At 44.2% G+C, this 18513-nt stretch overlaps 1 protein-coding gene across 2 annotated transcripts in view; it reads right to left on the bottom strand.

The window, feature by feature from the left end:
* Positions 1-5791: 5791 nt before the first annotated feature.
* Positions 5792-18513, bottom strand: part of LOC118209661 (transmembrane protein 135-like) — an 85231-nt gene continuing 72509 nt past the window's right edge. For both annotated transcript variants that reach the window (XM_035385208.1, XM_035385207.1), the window contains 9 exons: positions 16553-16594; positions 15661-15825; positions 15157-15226; positions 14176-14343; positions 13197-13260; positions 12147-12223; positions 11766-11864; positions 10246-10313; positions 5792-7992 (listed from right to left, as the gene is read on the bottom strand). In XM_035385208.1, coding sequence (XP_035241099.1) covers positions 7860-7992; positions 10246-10313; positions 11766-11864; positions 12147-12223; positions 13197-13260; positions 14176-14343; positions 15157-15226; positions 15661-15825; positions 16553-16594 — 886 coding nt within the window. In that variant the 3' untranslated portion in view covers positions 5792-7859. The remainder of the gene's footprint in view (positions 7993-10245; positions 10314-11765; positions 11865-12146; positions 12224-13196; positions 13261-14175; positions 14344-15156; positions 15227-15660; positions 15826-16552; positions 16595-18513) is intronic.

Genomic DNA, 18513 nt, shown 5'->3' with positions numbered 1-18513 from the left:
CATGCTGCAGTCCTCAAAGCTGCTCCATTTATCGTACCCATCACATCCCAGTCTCTCTCTCCCTCTCTCTCTCTCTCTGTATCTCTCTCTCTCATTCTCTCTCTCTCCTGGGCAGCTGGGCAAGGAATGAAATCGCTGTGAATCGGGGAGCCTCCTGTGGCTTTTCCAGCACCCCCGCTCTTTCCAGGCCCTTTCCCTCTGTTAATCTACCCTCATCCCCCTCTCCTTCCTCTTCCTCTCCACTCCCTTTCTCTATCTCCTCCCTGTCCATCACCACTTCTCTCAACTTTCCATCTCTCTTCCCTTCTCTTATCCATCTTTCTTCCCTCTCCCATCAACCCCCCCCCCCCCCATACAGGTTTAAAGCATGGGAGAGATGGAGGTTTCTCCCCCTCCAGCACAGGGAGGATGAAAGAGGGTTTTCTGTGGAGCACGACTGACCTCACTGCCAGCCTATACACATTTCATCTGGATGAAAAATTATTTTCAGGACAAAGCTGAAATTTTCTATTTGTGCCCCAAACAACCTTCAGCTGAAACCAACATCATTTACTTCAAGCACGTGCATGCACTCAGTATGCAGCAATCACAGACACCAGTGTGTGCAGATAGCTGACAGATTCTGGTTAGTTAGTTAGTGAAACTGGCCCCTAAATCCTTTAGTGAAAAATGGTGACAAGCTGAAAGGAAATAGATGTGTTCACAATCAACTCATTCAAAATCAAATTCAGACTTCCTTAGACACTTCCGCATATCAAATTGTTCTCACTGGTAGTTGGACCGATAAGATGAAAGTATGTGTATGTTAGAGTAAGGGACATGTAGCCAGTGGATTTAGTAGATAAGAATTGGTCTTGTAACTATAAGATTTCAGTTCCTAAGTCAAAAATGCTGTTGTACCCTTGAGCAAGGTACTGTTCAGTCTTACATACTTATGTACTTACAGTATATACTTAATTTCCTCCAGCATATATCTAGCAGAGTACGTTTTAAAGCATTTTTTCTAAATGTGCTACTTCGGTGTATTTAGTGTATTTTCTTAGCAGACAGCCTTATCCACTTCAACTCACAGCTCATATTTCAACTCACAGTGTCAATTTACACAGCTTGACTCCCTGAAGCGACATCAAGCTAAAAGCTTGTTTAAGGATAAGCCAGGGCTACTCCAAACACGAACGGAACCTTCAGCCTATTTATTAATAACACAGCTCCTTTGCAATTTGACGACACTTCCACCAGAAGAAACGGCGTTGGCGCTGACGAGCGCATTCCCAGCCCATTCTGGGGCGGCCCTCTGGAGCACCGCTACCTCAGGACACCGCCAGAAAGCCACGCTTGCATTGTGCTCAGCTCACTCAGTCACCTGCCTCTGACTTTAATTGTATTCTGACTATGAATATTTTATCAAGGGGTCTTCTGCCTGCGTTGCTACTTCAAAACTCCGGCAGGGGACTAAATTACATTACAAAAATGCATTATTAAAGGCAGAGCAAGACTGCTGCCTCGGGTCAGCTACGCGCTCTTCTGCTACTTGCACAGTTAAACGGAGAATGATTCAGTGAAATTCTGATTCAGATCATGAGCGGCCCTTAATTACCTGTGTTTAATGGAAAAGAAAGATTTATCCAGGCCAGGGAACACAAGGCATTTTTCAGGATGCGTTGATCAATAAGCACTTTCAGTCCTTCGGGAGGGTGTTTGCGCACAACCGGTGTTTCAATATCTAGATACAGCATCTCATATTGTGTGATTTATTACCTGCAAATAGAAAAGAATAAATATGAGCGAGTCATTTTGCAAACTAATCACAGGGATTCCATCAGTGGATGGCCAGGCCTGGGCAGAATTACAGTACAGCAGTGTACGTATGACAGAAGCAATGCAGGGGCTGGCTTTCAGGTGGCTTTGAGGATTCTCACATTGCTGTCTTGTGAGGCAACACTAAGAGCAGAAACAAAGATCCTACACAGCGAACGCAAGCACCGCTCCAAGCCAAAGAGGGAAAAAAAAAGCAAAGAGAAAAGCAGAATTCCCTGGAGAGTCATGCCTCCGATCACATGGTGAGGGAAAGGCCTCTTTGCTCATTTACGTTTTCCCTCAGGAGTCTACCGCCAGTCCCACAGTCATCTCCCACCCCCATGAAGTCCTCTTCTGCATTCACGGGCATTTCCTTGAGGAGGGGCCCGCCCCTTCCCCCAATCCTCCGGGCCGGGTCCTAACCTCTCTCCCTCACCCCCGCCTATCAGCTGACGGGACTGCCGCGTGAGACCTTAGCACGAGTGCTCCAGAGCCCGGGGCCCTCCCCCCAGCTCAGGCCTCATATTCCTGAGAGGAGGCTCAAAGGGCCCCTTCTCCTCCCAAAGGTTCATCTGGGTTCTCCGCTGTTTTTTATTGACAGCACAAATGCCTTTTCCTTTAAATGACCGTGAAACGGCGCAGACGTCTGATCTGCGTTCAGGGCGGACCCCGTAAGCGTCTGGTACGGCACACGCCAGCCTCTCTGCGGAAAAGCACGGGACGGCCTCGCAGCCGTCTGGCGCGTTTGTCCTTCGTCATCGGCAGCGTCATCATCGCCATCGCTGCACTCAACTCTCCGTAATCACGCAACCGTCCCTGCGGCCGTCCACCGTTCCTTTAATGAGACGAGTGTGAGTCCAGGTCTGGGGTGCTGGGCGAAGCTCCAGGCTGCGGCCCCCTCGAACCTGCGCAGGGGTGCGAGGCCTGGAGGCTGAATCACTTACTGAACCCCTCATAAAAACATCCGCCCTCAGGCCGTCTGAGCCTTCCAACTTTCAGAGAAAACATAAGCACTCCAAAAAGGGCTGGGCGTAAGGTGCAGAATCAAAGTGTCTTATGACGCAATAAAGAACCAAAACTCCAACTCATATGCTCGAAAAATAAAGGAACTATTTTATTTTGCCTAATGACGATATTGTCACAAGGCAAAATAAAATGATTCTCACAAATGGAAGTATTAGAGTGTGAGATTTTATTGTTCATTCCCTCCACCATTCTCTCTCACACACACACACACACACATACACACAAACAACACCCAACAGCACCAAGCCTTCACAAACAGGCATTCAGCTCAGAGGCAGGGCTCACCATAATCACCCAAACACACTCACCCCATACCGCCAACCATGTGATCGCGTTACCCATTACGCAAAAGTCACTGGGCTTTACAACTTATTATTAGGGAAAAGGTCACAAGTCCCCGAAACAATCCACCCACACATATTTTTGGTTTTATTTTAAATCTGTTAAATTCAGAAGATAAGCTGCGCGTTCAAATTCACAGAAATGTATCTTAAGTTTGTTCCCTGCATAGGTTCATGTCTTTTCACTTAGAAAATGAACAAACATACAATTGGACCAGGCAAGTTTTGCATACGACTGTACAAACATACACTACACAACTGGGAGTCCTTCATTTGTTTATTTTCTAGTGTAGCAGTTTACCCAGTTCTGTTTGGTGGGGTGGGAGGTGGTTGTTCCCCATTTATGAGTTTCAATGCCTTGGAATTTTCACAGCAAAAAGGTTTCTTATAAGTTTTTTTAGCTCTAATTTACATGCACACAAAAATTTATTTCCAGCAGCCTTGGTTTTTGCATCCCAATTCATCATCACTACAATGCACTCCCTATATAAAGATCTCAACTCATTGTTCAAAGTGAAATATATCCCAGTGATTTAATCATGTTTATTGTAAATTCCTTTTTAGCTTACATTTTAATGACCCACTTATCAAGGCTTAAAAATGGCTCGCCTCAATTTCTCCTTTGTCAGCTGAGCATATATTTTCATCCAGACAGATTAATTCCTCTTGATTGATCAAAACCACATTTCCAAGTGTATAAACATCTGGCTGTTTCCTCAGCTGAAAGATTCATTAGTGCTGGTATCAGTAAGTTATATTTATAATCACAGTTAAGGCTTTCAAAACACAACAACAGGCTCTTATCTGTGTTTATAACTCAATCTCTAGTGTCTTACTGTATTATTTGTGAGCAATACGTCCTTGCAAAACGTGACCAGAAGATTCATCTGCTCTCAGAGTCTAATAATTACAAATGAACCACCAGTGCCTTCTAGTGGGCCAGACTTGAACTGCCCTGCCTTTACAGAGAGGCTTTACAGAGAGTACAGCTAGTCCAGTTTCTTTCTAATTAAAGCCTTTTTTCAGTCATATTCTTCAAAAAAATCATCTCTGATTTGCTTTATGGCTTAGCTACAAAGCACTTTAACCTATATGGAATGTAGCATCAAGAAGACTGAGGTTGAAACGTGTTGGACACACCAGAGAGTTGGTATAGAGCAGCAAGTTGTTATAAATTTATCAGCCCTTGTGCCTTCAGCAATTCAATAAACTCACTTTTTTTGCATTATTTCATTTTTCTAACATTTTAGGAAGTTAGCAGCCACTCTTATCCAGAGCGACTAACAGCTTACATCAATTTTTACAACCCATTTAGACAGCTGGATACTTACTGAAGCAATTCAGGTACAGTTCCAGGTTCAAAGGTCAAAGGATTTGATGGCATTTTGTTTTGCCCAATTTGGTCATCTCACGTATTCCACTGTTATTAATTGAACAAGTTCTTATTAGTGATATAAAATGTACACAGATTCAAAATGTATAAAATAAGGAACCATAAAACACACAACCCCCAAAGCACTGAAGACAGTTCTTTTTTTTTTTTAAGATAAAATAAAACCAAATTCAAAAGATGTTACAGTACGGTCAAAAAGATGTGGAGGGCTTGTCCCTGTATGATGTGATGTTATCTTTTTCTCTAATGTCTAACCCAGTGTGTTTGATGCAGGCTCAAGCAAGACATGTCAAAAACATTAAATATGATTGATTCCATCTGGCAGGAAAAAGACTTTCCATTTTAAATGGCGCCAATCAGGGAGACATTTATAGCTTTTAGCCCTGAGTTCCAGGAAAGACTCCCATTGTGCAATAACAGGTAGGCGGCACAACAGCCGAATTAGCCAAGGAGAGAAAAATGGTCTCATCCCCAGGATTTGGAGTAAAAACATATTTGTGCAGTTAACTCAACACAAAATGCTCACTGCCATGTAGCCATGGCTCCTTGAGTTGTGTATGGCTCAGTTTATGGCACAGTCTCTATCTATGGCTTTAGACTGCAGCTTCAAGGATAGCATGGCTGTAGGATACAATGACAGGTTCCAGTGTGGAATGGAGCCAATGACTGACCAGTTCTGTGCCTTTAGTACGAGTCCCTGCCTGTTTCCGGAGCCACCATTGCCATCACTGATGGTTATTATGCGTTAACTCGAACCAGGAGGGCACTGAACTAAGGGCTGGGGAAGTCTGGAGTCCGTGCGATTCCGTAGCGGTTGCTTCTCGAGCAGCTGACACAGCGCAACATGACTGGCGCCTTCCTGATCCCCCAACCTGATCACGTCTCACCTTCTCAACCAGTGGCTGGCTCCACACTCTCAGTCACAGTGATGACAGGGGAAACCAAAGCAATCTACCTGGAGTAGTTAACTACCACCTTGGAGAAAAAAACACATGAAGTTTACTGAGATTTCAGTAGGTGAGTGAGTGCTAGGGAGCACTTCATATCCGTGCTAAAAGCAAACATGGAGCAAGCGATGGCAACTGATAACAATGTTCAGCAGCAAGGATGGTGTCTGTGAGTATTAAACTCCATAATACATGATATATGTATGATACATATTAGAGGCATTACATTAAGAGGCAATTGGCAAGCCTAATCTAATGCACAATAACAACCACAACGAGCCAACAGGAATTGTGATACATCACATTTTTATTCAACCGTAAAGCAACAAAGGTTTCTAGCTGTAAAAAGACCTATACAATACCCTGTCAAGTATAATAAGTTACAATATCTACAACATGTACTTTTTAAATGGAAAGCATATCTCTCTTCTTGCATTGGTTGGAAGGGTTTAATGTTCTTTTACAGGGTAGCTTATGAATAGAAAACGTATTTACCATATAGACTTATAAGGACGAGTGAATGATATACCTCAAATTTATCATTTTCTTGTGTTTGAGGCATTTGACAAATCTTTAATAGCCTGCTTATATAAATGAATATCTAAAACAGAATGAAGTATAGACTACAACATACACCCATCCCAGTTTATTCTTAATAACAGAAGCGCTATTTTATCACACTGCAGCAGACTGAAGTGGCACATCGACTTCTTCGTTTTTAGTATTCATTTATTACACAGATGAGCAACATTAACAACATCTGAGAAAGGCTATCATTCCCTTTGTTGCAGCTGTGCTTGTGAATGTGAGAAGATGGGATCGGGGACTTTCAAATACATTTTGTTTTATGCGGCACACACTGCATGAAAATGATATGCTTTTCAAATGTTTTTCTTTGTAATGTTCAGAAAAGAATGATTATTCCACAAATATAAAGATACATGTTACTATCTGCAAGGTATACACATTTGATTGCTACAGTAATATAGTGAGTTGAGTGGTCATTGCTAAATTTATTTTAAATGAAACATCATGTGCATATTTTTAAGTTGACAAAGCAGGTCTGGCTGTTATATTGCAGCATGCAAAAGAACACAAAACCCTTGAAAATAACTACTGTGATTTCTACTATTTCAGATGCAACTATATTTTGCTGAGCAATGCAGTACGTCAGAAAAAACTAGTCAATGGGCTGAGAAAGATAGATTACACTGCATAGAGGAACATTCTGTCACAACACCTTACTGAAAAGTAGCTGAACACCATTTCAAAAACAAAACTTATGTAAAGGAATTTACTCATACTGCCTTGCTCATTTCAAATCTGCAGGGAGCTGATACACAAACGTTCAAAGCGTTAACTATGAACAACGCCTAAGGTTCGAGGTTTTCATGTTTTTGGAATGAACTGCCATACATTTTTCTCTCAAATCTGGAATGGCCAGTCCTGCTCGTGCTGCAGTGCTTAATGCAGCGCTGTCCTTTGGGGAAAGCAGAGAGGCACGCGCTCTCCTCAGAAACACGTGATGCCGAAGGTTTCTCACATTCGCTTTCTCTCTTTCAATGAGGCAACACATTCCTGAAAAACTAACGTATTTTCAGTCACCTTGTGTGTATACTATGTACCACAAAAATCTCAGTAATCGACATTAACTTCAAATTTAATAGAACTTCAATAGAATAAAATGTTTGTTTAATATACAAATACCAATATATATGTATTGTTTGGAATATTGAAATGATACATATATATAAATTTACACTGAATATATTCATAATATACAGTTCTTGGTATACACTCGTACAAAGGTGTGTTAAGAGGAAAAACGTTTTACAGCTCAAAGTTCTTACCAAGTTCTTTTTAAACTTCAAGTTATTTTCTTCTCAAAGGGAAAAAATAAAATAAATGTAAGGTTTTCAGAAAAAAAGGTTTGCCCTGAATTCAATTAAATACTTCACAGAAAAGAAATATACTTTTCTAGAAACTATAGAGAACATGTCACAGCTTAGTTTCTTGCACTGACTATAAACTTTACTTATGTGCCACTATTTTTTAGTTGAGATAGTCTTCTTTTATTACATATTAAATAATGTAAATTGATTTAAATAATCTCTCTGAATTGATTAAAAGAACTTTTGAGGAAAATGTGCTGTACATACCAGAAGTACAGAAAGGTTGTGCGTTACCTTGATTTACCTCATACCCCTCTCCCCCAATCACAGCACTCCAACATCAAAACCCCACATAGCCCCATCCCTGACCAATCAGAGATACCCGTTTCACATTTAAAAACCCCGACTGCGAGGGCAAATGCTCCACATACCCCTGCCTGTATCTTGCCCCACCTCACCCTCCTCAGCCCAGGTGCACCACCAGGTCAGGCTGGACCACAGTGTACCGGGGGTCCAGTTTGGGAATGAAGCCGTGGAAATCCCGCGAGGCGTTTGTGCCAAACGCGTCCAGAGCCTTCCGGTTCATCACGGCGAACCTGAGGAGCACACGAGGGGGGAGCGCATGAGAGGCCTCAGACCAGTGTGCGCTGTGTGCTACTGTCACCTTAAACATGAGCAAGGACCAGAAACATTTACATTTACACAACCTATAAAGTGACTGTGTGTGTGTGCGCTGTGTGCTACTGTCACCTTAAACATGAGTAAGGACCAGAAACATTTACATTTACACAACCTATAAAGTGACTGTGTGTGTGTGCGCTGTGTGCTACTGTCACCTTAAACATGAGTAAGGACCAGAAACATTTACATTTACACAACCTATAAAGTGACTGTGTGTGTGTGTGTGTGTGTGCATGTGTGTGCGTGTACGTGTGTGTGTGCGTGCACGCCTGTGTGTGCATGTGTGCATCTGTGTGAAAAACAAAAAATAATTCTAAAAGTTACCACTATCTGAATTGCACACATTGTCAGTAGAAACTGATAACAAACTGATGATTCAGGGACTACAACCATTTGTTAGTCTGATATTTCCAGGAAGCTCTCCAATAGAATCACTTTTCTAAAAAAAAAAGATCCATTAAAAGTCACATTGGGCTGTTCTCTAAAAGACAAGCTGCTTCGAAGAAGTCAGTTGTCTGTACTCCAGGGAATGGACATGGTATATTCAAAAAAACAAACAGAACCCATCTTGTCTTGAAACAAATTAATGTGATAGTCCTTTACTACTCTTCTCCTTTCTACTCTATATGATTAAGCACCCATGTTTCTTATATTTACCCCAATTTATTATCCGCACTCACTTTGCATATAAGAGGGTTCTGAAAGTGGGTTCTCTCCATCCCTTTAATGCTCTATGAAGTTCTATAAGCAGTTAAGCTCAGCCACATAAAGCACATTAAAAAACGTTTCTGCTACTCACTGGAGAAGTCTGGGGTGAGACTGAATCACACTCTGAATATAGCTAAGTCACACCGTACATGACTAAGCCACGTTGTGTATGCATGTGAGCACTCTACATCACGCAGTCCACACTCTGAGTGTGAATAAAGTGTGAAGCGCTGGGGACCCAATGGCCATTTGCTCGGGGGGAAGAAAAGTGCGCACACACATACGTACACAAAAAAAAGCACATTTTGACAAAACGTGATCCATCTGTCAAAACACGGCGGGGCGTTCGCGATGTGGGAAAATGCCTGTGATGTTCTGCGAGCGCAGAACAAACAGCTGCGGTACGGTGGGACCCGCAACTTTCCGCAGGAAACAGCCCGATCCTCAGAGCCCACAAGGCCAGCTAAACCCACTCAGGTGCAATAAAACATCTCAGTTTTATGTGCCTCTGAAACTTGTAGCATGCACAACAGCGGTGGGGGGGGGGGCTTAAACAGCAATAAACAGCCAGGGCGATGTGCAACAGCGGACCAGGGGAATACGCTCATCCACGGCAAACTGTTGCAACATTCTAACATTCCCAAAATCCAAGGAGAGCAGATGGGCTTTAAAAAACAACGAGAAGTATCAGGCAATGACATACAAGGGGGATATTTTAATCCGGGTGAATAAAGTGCCATCCGTACTTCTGTTTGTTTCACAGGACCGTTAGACATTTCAGTCCAGAGGATATTAATGAGGTGTCGCAGCCCAGTAGGGCTGCTCTCTGTGAGCCAGGAGCAATATTTCTCCCTGGAAGCCCAAAGCAATCATTTGGAAAAGGTAAAAACCCCGGCATCTGTGATGGTCTCCAATGCTTCACTTAGGGAAACAAATCAAGCAGTGATTAATTTGACTGTTGTGGAAACTTTATTAAACAGGACCCCAGTCCAACACTGTACAAATTCCTTCTCCAGAGCAGCGACTGCCAAACCCCTTTCTCATGAGAATAACACACAGAACATAGGCCTAGGAGCCAGCACACATGCACACACATGCGTGTGCGTGCACACACACACACACACTTATAAACACACACACACATGCATGCACATACACGCACATGCACGCACACACACACATGCACTCACACACGCAGACATACATATACACGCACACACACACGCACACGTGCACGCAAACACAAACTCGTACACACACACACACACACACACACTCACACACACACACACGCACGTTTGTACACATACATGCACACACACACACACACGTACACATACACGCGCACACGCACACATACACACGCATGTACACACATGTACACACACACACGCACGTACACATACTTGCATACATACACACACACACACACACACGCACGCACTCGCACGTGCACACACCTGCCCTTGGTCAGTCTCAGGAGGAACTTCCAGTAGGAGGGCCGCAGGTTCTGAACCTCCATGACCGCCTGAAGAGAAACAAGACAAAGACACAAAGACCCTGATATCAGTGACAGCTGCATTTTACTGTACAAACTGAGCTTCTCAACGAAAACTGCAGAAATCTTTCTGTGGTTTGTGATAAAAAATGAAAATCTCCCTCCTCCTCCAGGATAGAACGCTGAGCTCAGGAGATAATGCAAGTTGAACAGAGTACAAACTCCTGTTATGATTACAGCATGGTGCTTCATGGCTGCTTCTACAGGAAACCACAGCTATTTATTTTTAGACAAAATTTTCCATTTACTGCTCGCCACACTGTTTCTGTGTGTGTGTGCGTGTGCGTGTGTGTGCGTGTGCATGTGTGTGTGTGAGAGAGAGAGAGAGAGAAACATACTGAGCGAAAGAAAGAGAGATGAAGAAAGAGTGACGGACAGAGGAGGACAGGTGAAAATGAGAGCCAAAGTGCTAGTGATGAGAGCAATGGAGTGTGACACTTTCCCCTGAACCGGTTACATTAAGCAGCTTTTTCAGTTGTAGAACTATTTTTACCGAAGTTTTTTCACATCCATTTACAATCCCCAGTTAGAGCCCCCTTCCCTTCCTATGACTCTTTTTCCACACCACAGGCCGCAAAGTATAACGGGACAGGAGAAAGTGAATCTCTCACTGAGGACAACTCGGGGTACCCCAGACTCCACCCAACCCCACCCTAACTCAGGAAGATAAAGATAACGGTTTCAGGTTCGTTATAAGCTAATGGCATAGCCTAACCCCCCCCCAAAAAAAACAGCTCAAAACCAGTCATTTCACACCTCTCAGCTGTGGCTACCGTTTACTGATACAGATTACACGCAAACCTGGGGTACCACCCACTTGCTACTGCCCAGCCCTATACAGCACAATGCTGGTTTATTAGAAAGAAGCTTTGCGAGAGAAACAAACACTGCAGGTTTCCTTTAACTTTCAGTTTGCTGATGCGATAAAAATGGTTTCGTTTTTTTGCCTTCTACATATTCTTTTGTTTACTGGGGGGTTTTTTTTCTCTAAGATGTATTCTTCCGATATTACAAAAGCTTTATTTTCCTATACTGTGGCCCACATTAATCACCTATGGCTAAGAGATAGTGCTATAAGGAATGAACCTCCATTACAGAAACTGTAAAATGGCCCCATTATGGGCTGATTCACTGAGCTCATTCCTCCTCTGCAGCAAATCCTCTCTGACTCACACTGCCGGGCCTGGGGAGCCTGATTAATCTACAATCAATAGCATAAAACAGCAGGGCGTGTCAGAGCAGACAGAAGCAGACTGAAGCAGAGTGAAGCAGACAGAAGCAGACTGAAGCAGAGTGAAGCAGACTGAAGCAGACTGAAGCAGAGTGAAGCAGACAGAAGCAGAGTGAAGCAGACTGAAGCAGAGTGAAGCAGACTGAAGCAGACTGAAGCAGACGCGGTGACCAGGTCCTCCGCTTCCTTACGGCCTGGAAGCAGATGGCGGTGGACACGGCGTAGATGATGGTGTCCGCCTGGGAGATGTAGGGAAAGCGGCCGGCCTCGATGCCTTTGAAGTACATGGTCTGTGGAACAGAGAGGAAACAGCGTCCGTCAGTCCTGCCACACACTGGAGCGGCATATTCAATCTCCCGCTTCAGACGTGCCTCTTTCTAGTGCCGAGTGTCTATTATTAAGCAGCTGAAAGTCCTGTAGCCAGAAAATCATGGATTCTGCACATAGCTCTGAAGAGTATCATAAAAATGACATCATTGCCATTAGGGTTACAGTTAGCATTACAATTACTGTTAAGGGCTACAGTTACAGTCAGGCAGGCAATTGGAGGAAACCTGAAAGTAGGCCATTACCTCCACCAGTTTGGACGCCAGGTACATGGATATGGTAGTGCTCTTGTAGAAGAACATGGAAAGCCCAGCCAGGAAGCCTTGGAGGAGCATCAGACAGAAAAAGGAAAATAAGGAGACCAGGAAGAGAAGCAAGTATGAAAAACAAAAGGATATGCTAAACAAATATGCATTACGATCACTGTGGTCCTCCAATCCCTCCCAATGTCCTCCACAAATTAAAGAAGTGGTATCCTCTGAGAAAGCACTACTGGAGGCAGAGAACTAACCTACACATTAAATAATCCTGTTTCTCATGCATTTTTCCATTTTTACTATTTGCCTTTCCAAGCAAAGATCACTCATTCAATCCTTATTCTCTCTGACTTGGATATGTGATAACTCTACCATGTGCATTTCACATCAAATAACACCGATTTGGTTACATTAATTTGGGAATATAGCTTATTTACAGTCAATCTTTTTTTTTTTTTTGCAAACAGCTTCACATTTAAGTTAATTATTATTTTCCAAGTTATCTTCCAGACAATTAACCATAAATTATGTAAAAAGGGAAGGAGACTAAATAAAATAATACTAAAACAATTTTATACTGAATTCACAAAATGTAATGACATCTCATTAGAAGCAATCAAGTACAGGTGAGCTGACTGCTAATGGGTGTGCCTTATTCAAATTACCAGCGGTACTAACCATCAATCAGTGACAATACAATTTTATGTTCAAGGCAGTTATCGAATAAAGATTAGGTCATCTTCTATTTCAACAGGAGATATATGACACATAAAAGCCTGGATGCAATCAAGATTTGTCCTTAACTTAGCAAGTAAAGGCTATATAATAAAGTGTCAAATGTTCTTTTTAAACACATTTTTGTGTCAAACTGTGCTTCAGAAGACTAATATTAGCATTCAATTTTGAGTCAAAGCTCAGGACAAATGCTGATTGGATGCAGGCCATTTGGACGCAGGCCAATGCCTGTAAAGGTATCTCCTATGAAACATGATGTGGACGTCTTTGAGCAATGCCAGCTGACATTCCCCCCGGCCTTACCGGCGATGAGGGCGTGGAGCTCATCGTCCAGGTTCCGCAGCCAGCGCAGGATGCAGCTTGTTCCCTGGGGGAGAGGACACCATCATAACTCCCCTGCTGAATACCCACACATCGGTTTCCAACACGTTAAACCTCCAAAGACTGCGTAATGGAAATGTGCAAGTATAATGGCCACTGCAATTGTACTACTGCTCAACGTTTATGACAAAAACTCAGCAATGTCTGTAAAATCCAGAGTGGACAGTCCACCCTCCTTGCATACCACAAAGGCTCACAGAAATCCACTTCTTACTTTATAATATTCAACAGTTACTTTTTTGTATTGTTGTTTTTACAAAGAGCAATGTCACAAAGCGGCTTTACAGAGATCTGGGCCTGAAACTTCCAAAAGCACACAGAGAGGGACAGCAGCAAGGAAAAACTCCATGACCAGTAAGAGGAAGAACTGAAGGACCTGACTTAGGAGGGAGCTGCCGATTGCTGCCATCAGTTAAATTGAAAAAGACCCAGTACATAACATACAGAACTAAGATAAATAAATGTCAATGGAGGCAGGCAAGGATGACGGCAGGCCAATGGGTGGCACTGTCAGCCAGGGGGACAGGGGTGGCCATGGAGCCAGGAGGGGGCGCTAAGAGCTTCCTTAGACAGCAGGAAATGTTTCGATTAGAAGAATTAGAGCTAAATACTCTGCCCAGGCCTATTGGGGATAAAGGTATGTGTGTATTTGGGTTTAAACAAAAATGACCACCCATAAAAGCCCTGCACTTACTGCCATAAGCTAAAAGACCCCAGTCATACAGGTAAACCATTATACACACTTGTAGGAGAGGGGAGATTATAAGAGGGAAATAATGGTGCGGGTAGAAGGAATCATTAGATTGAAACTGCCTTGCTCACGTTAATTAAAGTGGGGGGAGGGCTTATTCTGAGAGTTCCTGCAGGGCTCAGCTATGGGGGGGGGGCTGTGAGGAGTCACCTTGTAAATGCTGACGAAGGAGCCCAGGAAGGCCCCCAGCTGGAAGTTCTCCTTGTTGTAGAGCAGAGACAGCAGGCGGGAGGGTTTAGTGAAGAGGTGGCGAAACGCAGAGGGAATCTTCAGACAGCACTGGATCAAGTAGCCTACACTGAACATCCTAATGAAGCCCTACGCAGAGACACATATCGACTTTACACGCTAACAAAGGCATGCGTGTGCACATATATATACACACACACGCACGCACGCACACACACAGGTACACGCACATGCACACACACACGCACACACACACGCACACACACACGCACGCACGCACGCACGCACGCACGCACACGCACACACGCACACACGCACACACACACAGGTACACGCACACACACACGCACACACACACACACGCACACGCACGCACACGCACAAGCACACGCACACGCACACACGCACAGGTACACGCACACACACACGCACGCACACACAGGTACACACACATGCACACACACGCACACACACACACACAGACAAACACACACACGCACGTCCAGGCACACGCACACGTGCACACACACGCGCACACACACACGCACGCACACACGCACACAGACACAAGTACACGCACACACACACGCACACGCACGCACAGGTACACACACATGCACACGCACGCACACACACACACACACACAGACAAACACACACACGCACGCACAGGTACACACACATGCACACACACGCACACGCACGCACACACACACACACACACAGACAAACACACACATGCACGTCCAGGCACACGCATGCACGCACACACACGCACACACACACAGAATAAATTGTATGTACAGAATAAATCAAATGTACGAAAGGCAGACATATTACGATTCCAGACAGAAATTAAGGAAGTAATAAAGGAAGAATAATAAACATGATCCAGTAAAATGCACATGTGCTGTTCTGTTTCCTGCTCAATGTCAGCCTTACTTTAACACAGTAAGAGATGCAGTTGTCCTCGTAGTGCTTGCAACACCTGTGCCTGGGGCCATGCCTGCATCTGGAAGCAATGAAGAAAAAAGTGTCACTCGCTTTCCGCCTTGGCCGCCTGACGTACTTTTAAACAAACATTCAATTCAACGGACAGTAAATTACAGGAAAAGCAATTTCTTTACAGAACAAGAAAGCCCCTCCATTTTGCAGCCTCCTGGAGGTAATCAACCTTTTGATAAAAACATAAACAGTTGAGAAAAGCACAAATGGACGTTATTACTGTAATTTACTTCCAGCAGCAAGCAAGCAAAGGAAATCAAAAGTGCTACTCAAGGGGCGCTCATGACATGAGAGCCCTTTTATTACAACCAATACATATTTTGCAGTGTGAACAGTATGAAGTGATAACGTTGTGTGTGAGTAGGTGTGTGTGTGTGTGTGTGTGTGTGCGATTGTGTGCAGATGTAAACGTGTGCAGTGGTGGTCCAGTACACGTCTCACACAGATTCCAGCAGCCGTCGCGTCAGGGCAGCGATGGAGGTTCTGCCAGAGCTGGGCCCGACCCGGGGCGGCTCCGGCTCCACAGCGCCCCTCTCTGGTCCCCTGGGGTACACGTGCTCCGCCAGGAAGGAATGCGTCGGGATCTCTTCCTTTCCCACAATGAACCTGGAGCCCAGAGAAATTACAGAGGGCCTTGCGGGACTCTCAGAAAGGGGGGTGAGGAATGGGGGGGGGGTCTGACGGACAAGCGTTTGGGATGACGGGGTAGGGGCTAGAGGGATGGGGGTAGGGGCTAGAGGGATGGGGGCAGGGAGGTGTGACGGCTGAGCTGAGATAAGATAAGGGAAACTCCTCACACCTCTCCCGCTCTTATCTGACCCGCAGTGCCTGGCTCGCCTCATCTCTGTTTTTACAAAGGCCAGTAAAGCTAGTGGGCATCTGCGCTCAGAAACACAGTTAATTTCTTTATGACTGAGAGCAGCTCTGCTCTATCTCCAGCTAATGAAGTGCACTCCGTAAAGGAGCTGATAAAAGCTGCAGACGGAGCGTTTGTGTTTATCCAACAGGACACTCAACTAGTACAACTGGCATGTAAAAACACGGAGGAGACCGACTCCTCTGCCAGCTCTGCTGCTTTGAGACACCACTGTCAAACAAAATGAACACATAAGCCCATTATTTTCACCATATTCTCACTGATGTCAGGGCAGAAAAGAATGATTTTTTCTGTTTCCTTTTTTTCTAAGGACTGTTGTTTTAGGGGTAGAAACAAATGAGAAATATATACTTTTAGCTGGGAAACCAGCATTTCCATGAAAAACAAGAATTTGGCGCAATTTCAGCAAGACTTAATGTGAATCTTGAAATGCAAATTATATTAATTATCGCTTACTTGAGTGCAGAGAATGCAAATCCCTGAAGCCCATCTTTACACCTTTAAAAATACAAACACACAAGCAAAGCATTCAATGTAAATCCACCAAACATGTGGCTAGAATTGATTGCACCCCTAAATAAAACTACACACTAACAGTTAAATGTTAGAAACATGTTCAGCAAATTCAGCAAAATGAAGAAATAAGCATACAAGAGTCTACACTGTTACTAGACAAGCTTCAAATGAAGTAGTTATACAAACAGATTATTTTCAGGAGTGACATTAGTTTCAGTTTTTTACAGTAGAAGAATCTATCACAAACTGCACATAATCTATATATATTCTGTATTCACACAGCAGATGGCACTGTCATGCCAAACAGTACTGCGATAAACAGTAATTGTATGTATTCATTCATATTGGAAACTACACACACACACACACACGCACGCACGCACGCACGCACGCACGCACGCACGCACGCACACACACACACACACACGATTATCTGATCTTCCTGTGTGTTCCACTGTGAGTGATAAGGGGAAAGTACTGTTTGTCTCAGGAGGTCAATATAAACAGTGCATATCGGGGGAAGGCAGGATATACACTGTGAGCATGAGATCATCAACAGATCTGCAAATTAATGCCTTTGCTTCATTTGGATTTAAAGATTCAGGGACTATCAAAAGGGGTTTCTTGAGGGATAAATCTGTGCCCCCAGTAAAAAAGAAAAAAAAAGAAAAAAGATTGATACGCTTACGCACTGGTACACAAAGAACAAAAAAGGCAGACCTTTTGTCCCTGTTTGTCTGCCTGTTAGTCTCCACTGGTGTAAGACAGTCATGGAAATGTGGGAATTGGTTGCAGTGAGTGGGATAGTGTTACTGTGTTTATCAAAAGAGAGAGAGTCGGGGTTTCCCTCTGGTTAACACCACTTAGCTTTGAGTAAACGTACAGACAGGGCCAAGCTGTCCAGCGCCAAGCATCACAGCGCAGGGGAGCCTGCCCTCTCTCCAATCAATCTTCCCGGCTGCTCACTGCGCAGCCTCACTCCCTGACTGTTTACATTAAACAGCACTATCACGCAAGCCTAGTTAGCCCGCAGGAATGCACCTCCCCCGCCAGCCAACCCAAACAAACAGGAGGGAAGATGACCATCTCCTAACCCAGGTGGACGCGCACCACATGCCGGCCTGCACTGAAACAGAACCGCGGCCAACGCTCGGCCGAGGGAAACCTCGAAAAGGCGGAGCCGGGGAGGGCCGGAGCGGGAGCCGGGTGACGGGGAGCGTTTCAAACGGGGCGGCGGCGGCGGCCTCAGAGGGACAGCCGTCTGACTGTTCCGCTACGCGGCGGAGAATGGCGGATTTGTCGCCCGCATAGCTGAGACGCGATGCCCGTGACCGAGGTCTGTGCTCCGGTTCCATGTGCCCTGTGCTGGACACGCCTCTAACCGCAGAACGCTCACTTAAGGCTACATCTGGGCCACAAAAGGAGGACAAATTCCTTTCTGATATTGATTGTGCATGAATCCAATATTCCATGAACCCATCCGAAATCATCATTAGGTTGACAGCGGGAGTACTGCATTTAGTTGGAACAGATATCCCATACATTTCCATATACCAAAAAAAAAAAAAAAACCTCTATTAAACTATTCACCATGATTGACTCGCTATGGTATAATTCGATTATCAGAGTTATGAATGTCAACGGAATTAGCTCAGGGATGCAGTAAAGACTGCTTTCAAGACAAAGGACCAATTCAGAAAAATACTGCCATGATCTGGTCACTGCATTCCAAAGCCATTTCTACAAACCAAAACTTGGTACAAGTAATAATACTTACAAAAGAAAACAAGCAAGCTCACAGTGTTACGTCTGAAAGCATAGGTCCCAGACTAAACAGTGAATCAGGGTGTGGTCTGTTGGAGAAGTATGCATGGTTCCAAATGTTATCTGAATTAGAATAA

This window comes from Anguilla anguilla, chromosome 12 (assembly GCF_013347855.1).
Source record: "Anguilla anguilla isolate fAngAng1 chromosome 12, fAngAng1.pri, whole genome shotgun sequence".
In the NCBI taxonomy this organism is placed as follows: domain Eukaryota; kingdom Metazoa; phylum Chordata; class Actinopteri; order Anguilliformes; family Anguillidae; genus Anguilla; species Anguilla anguilla.
This window is presented reverse-complemented; position numbering and strand designations above follow the sequence as displayed.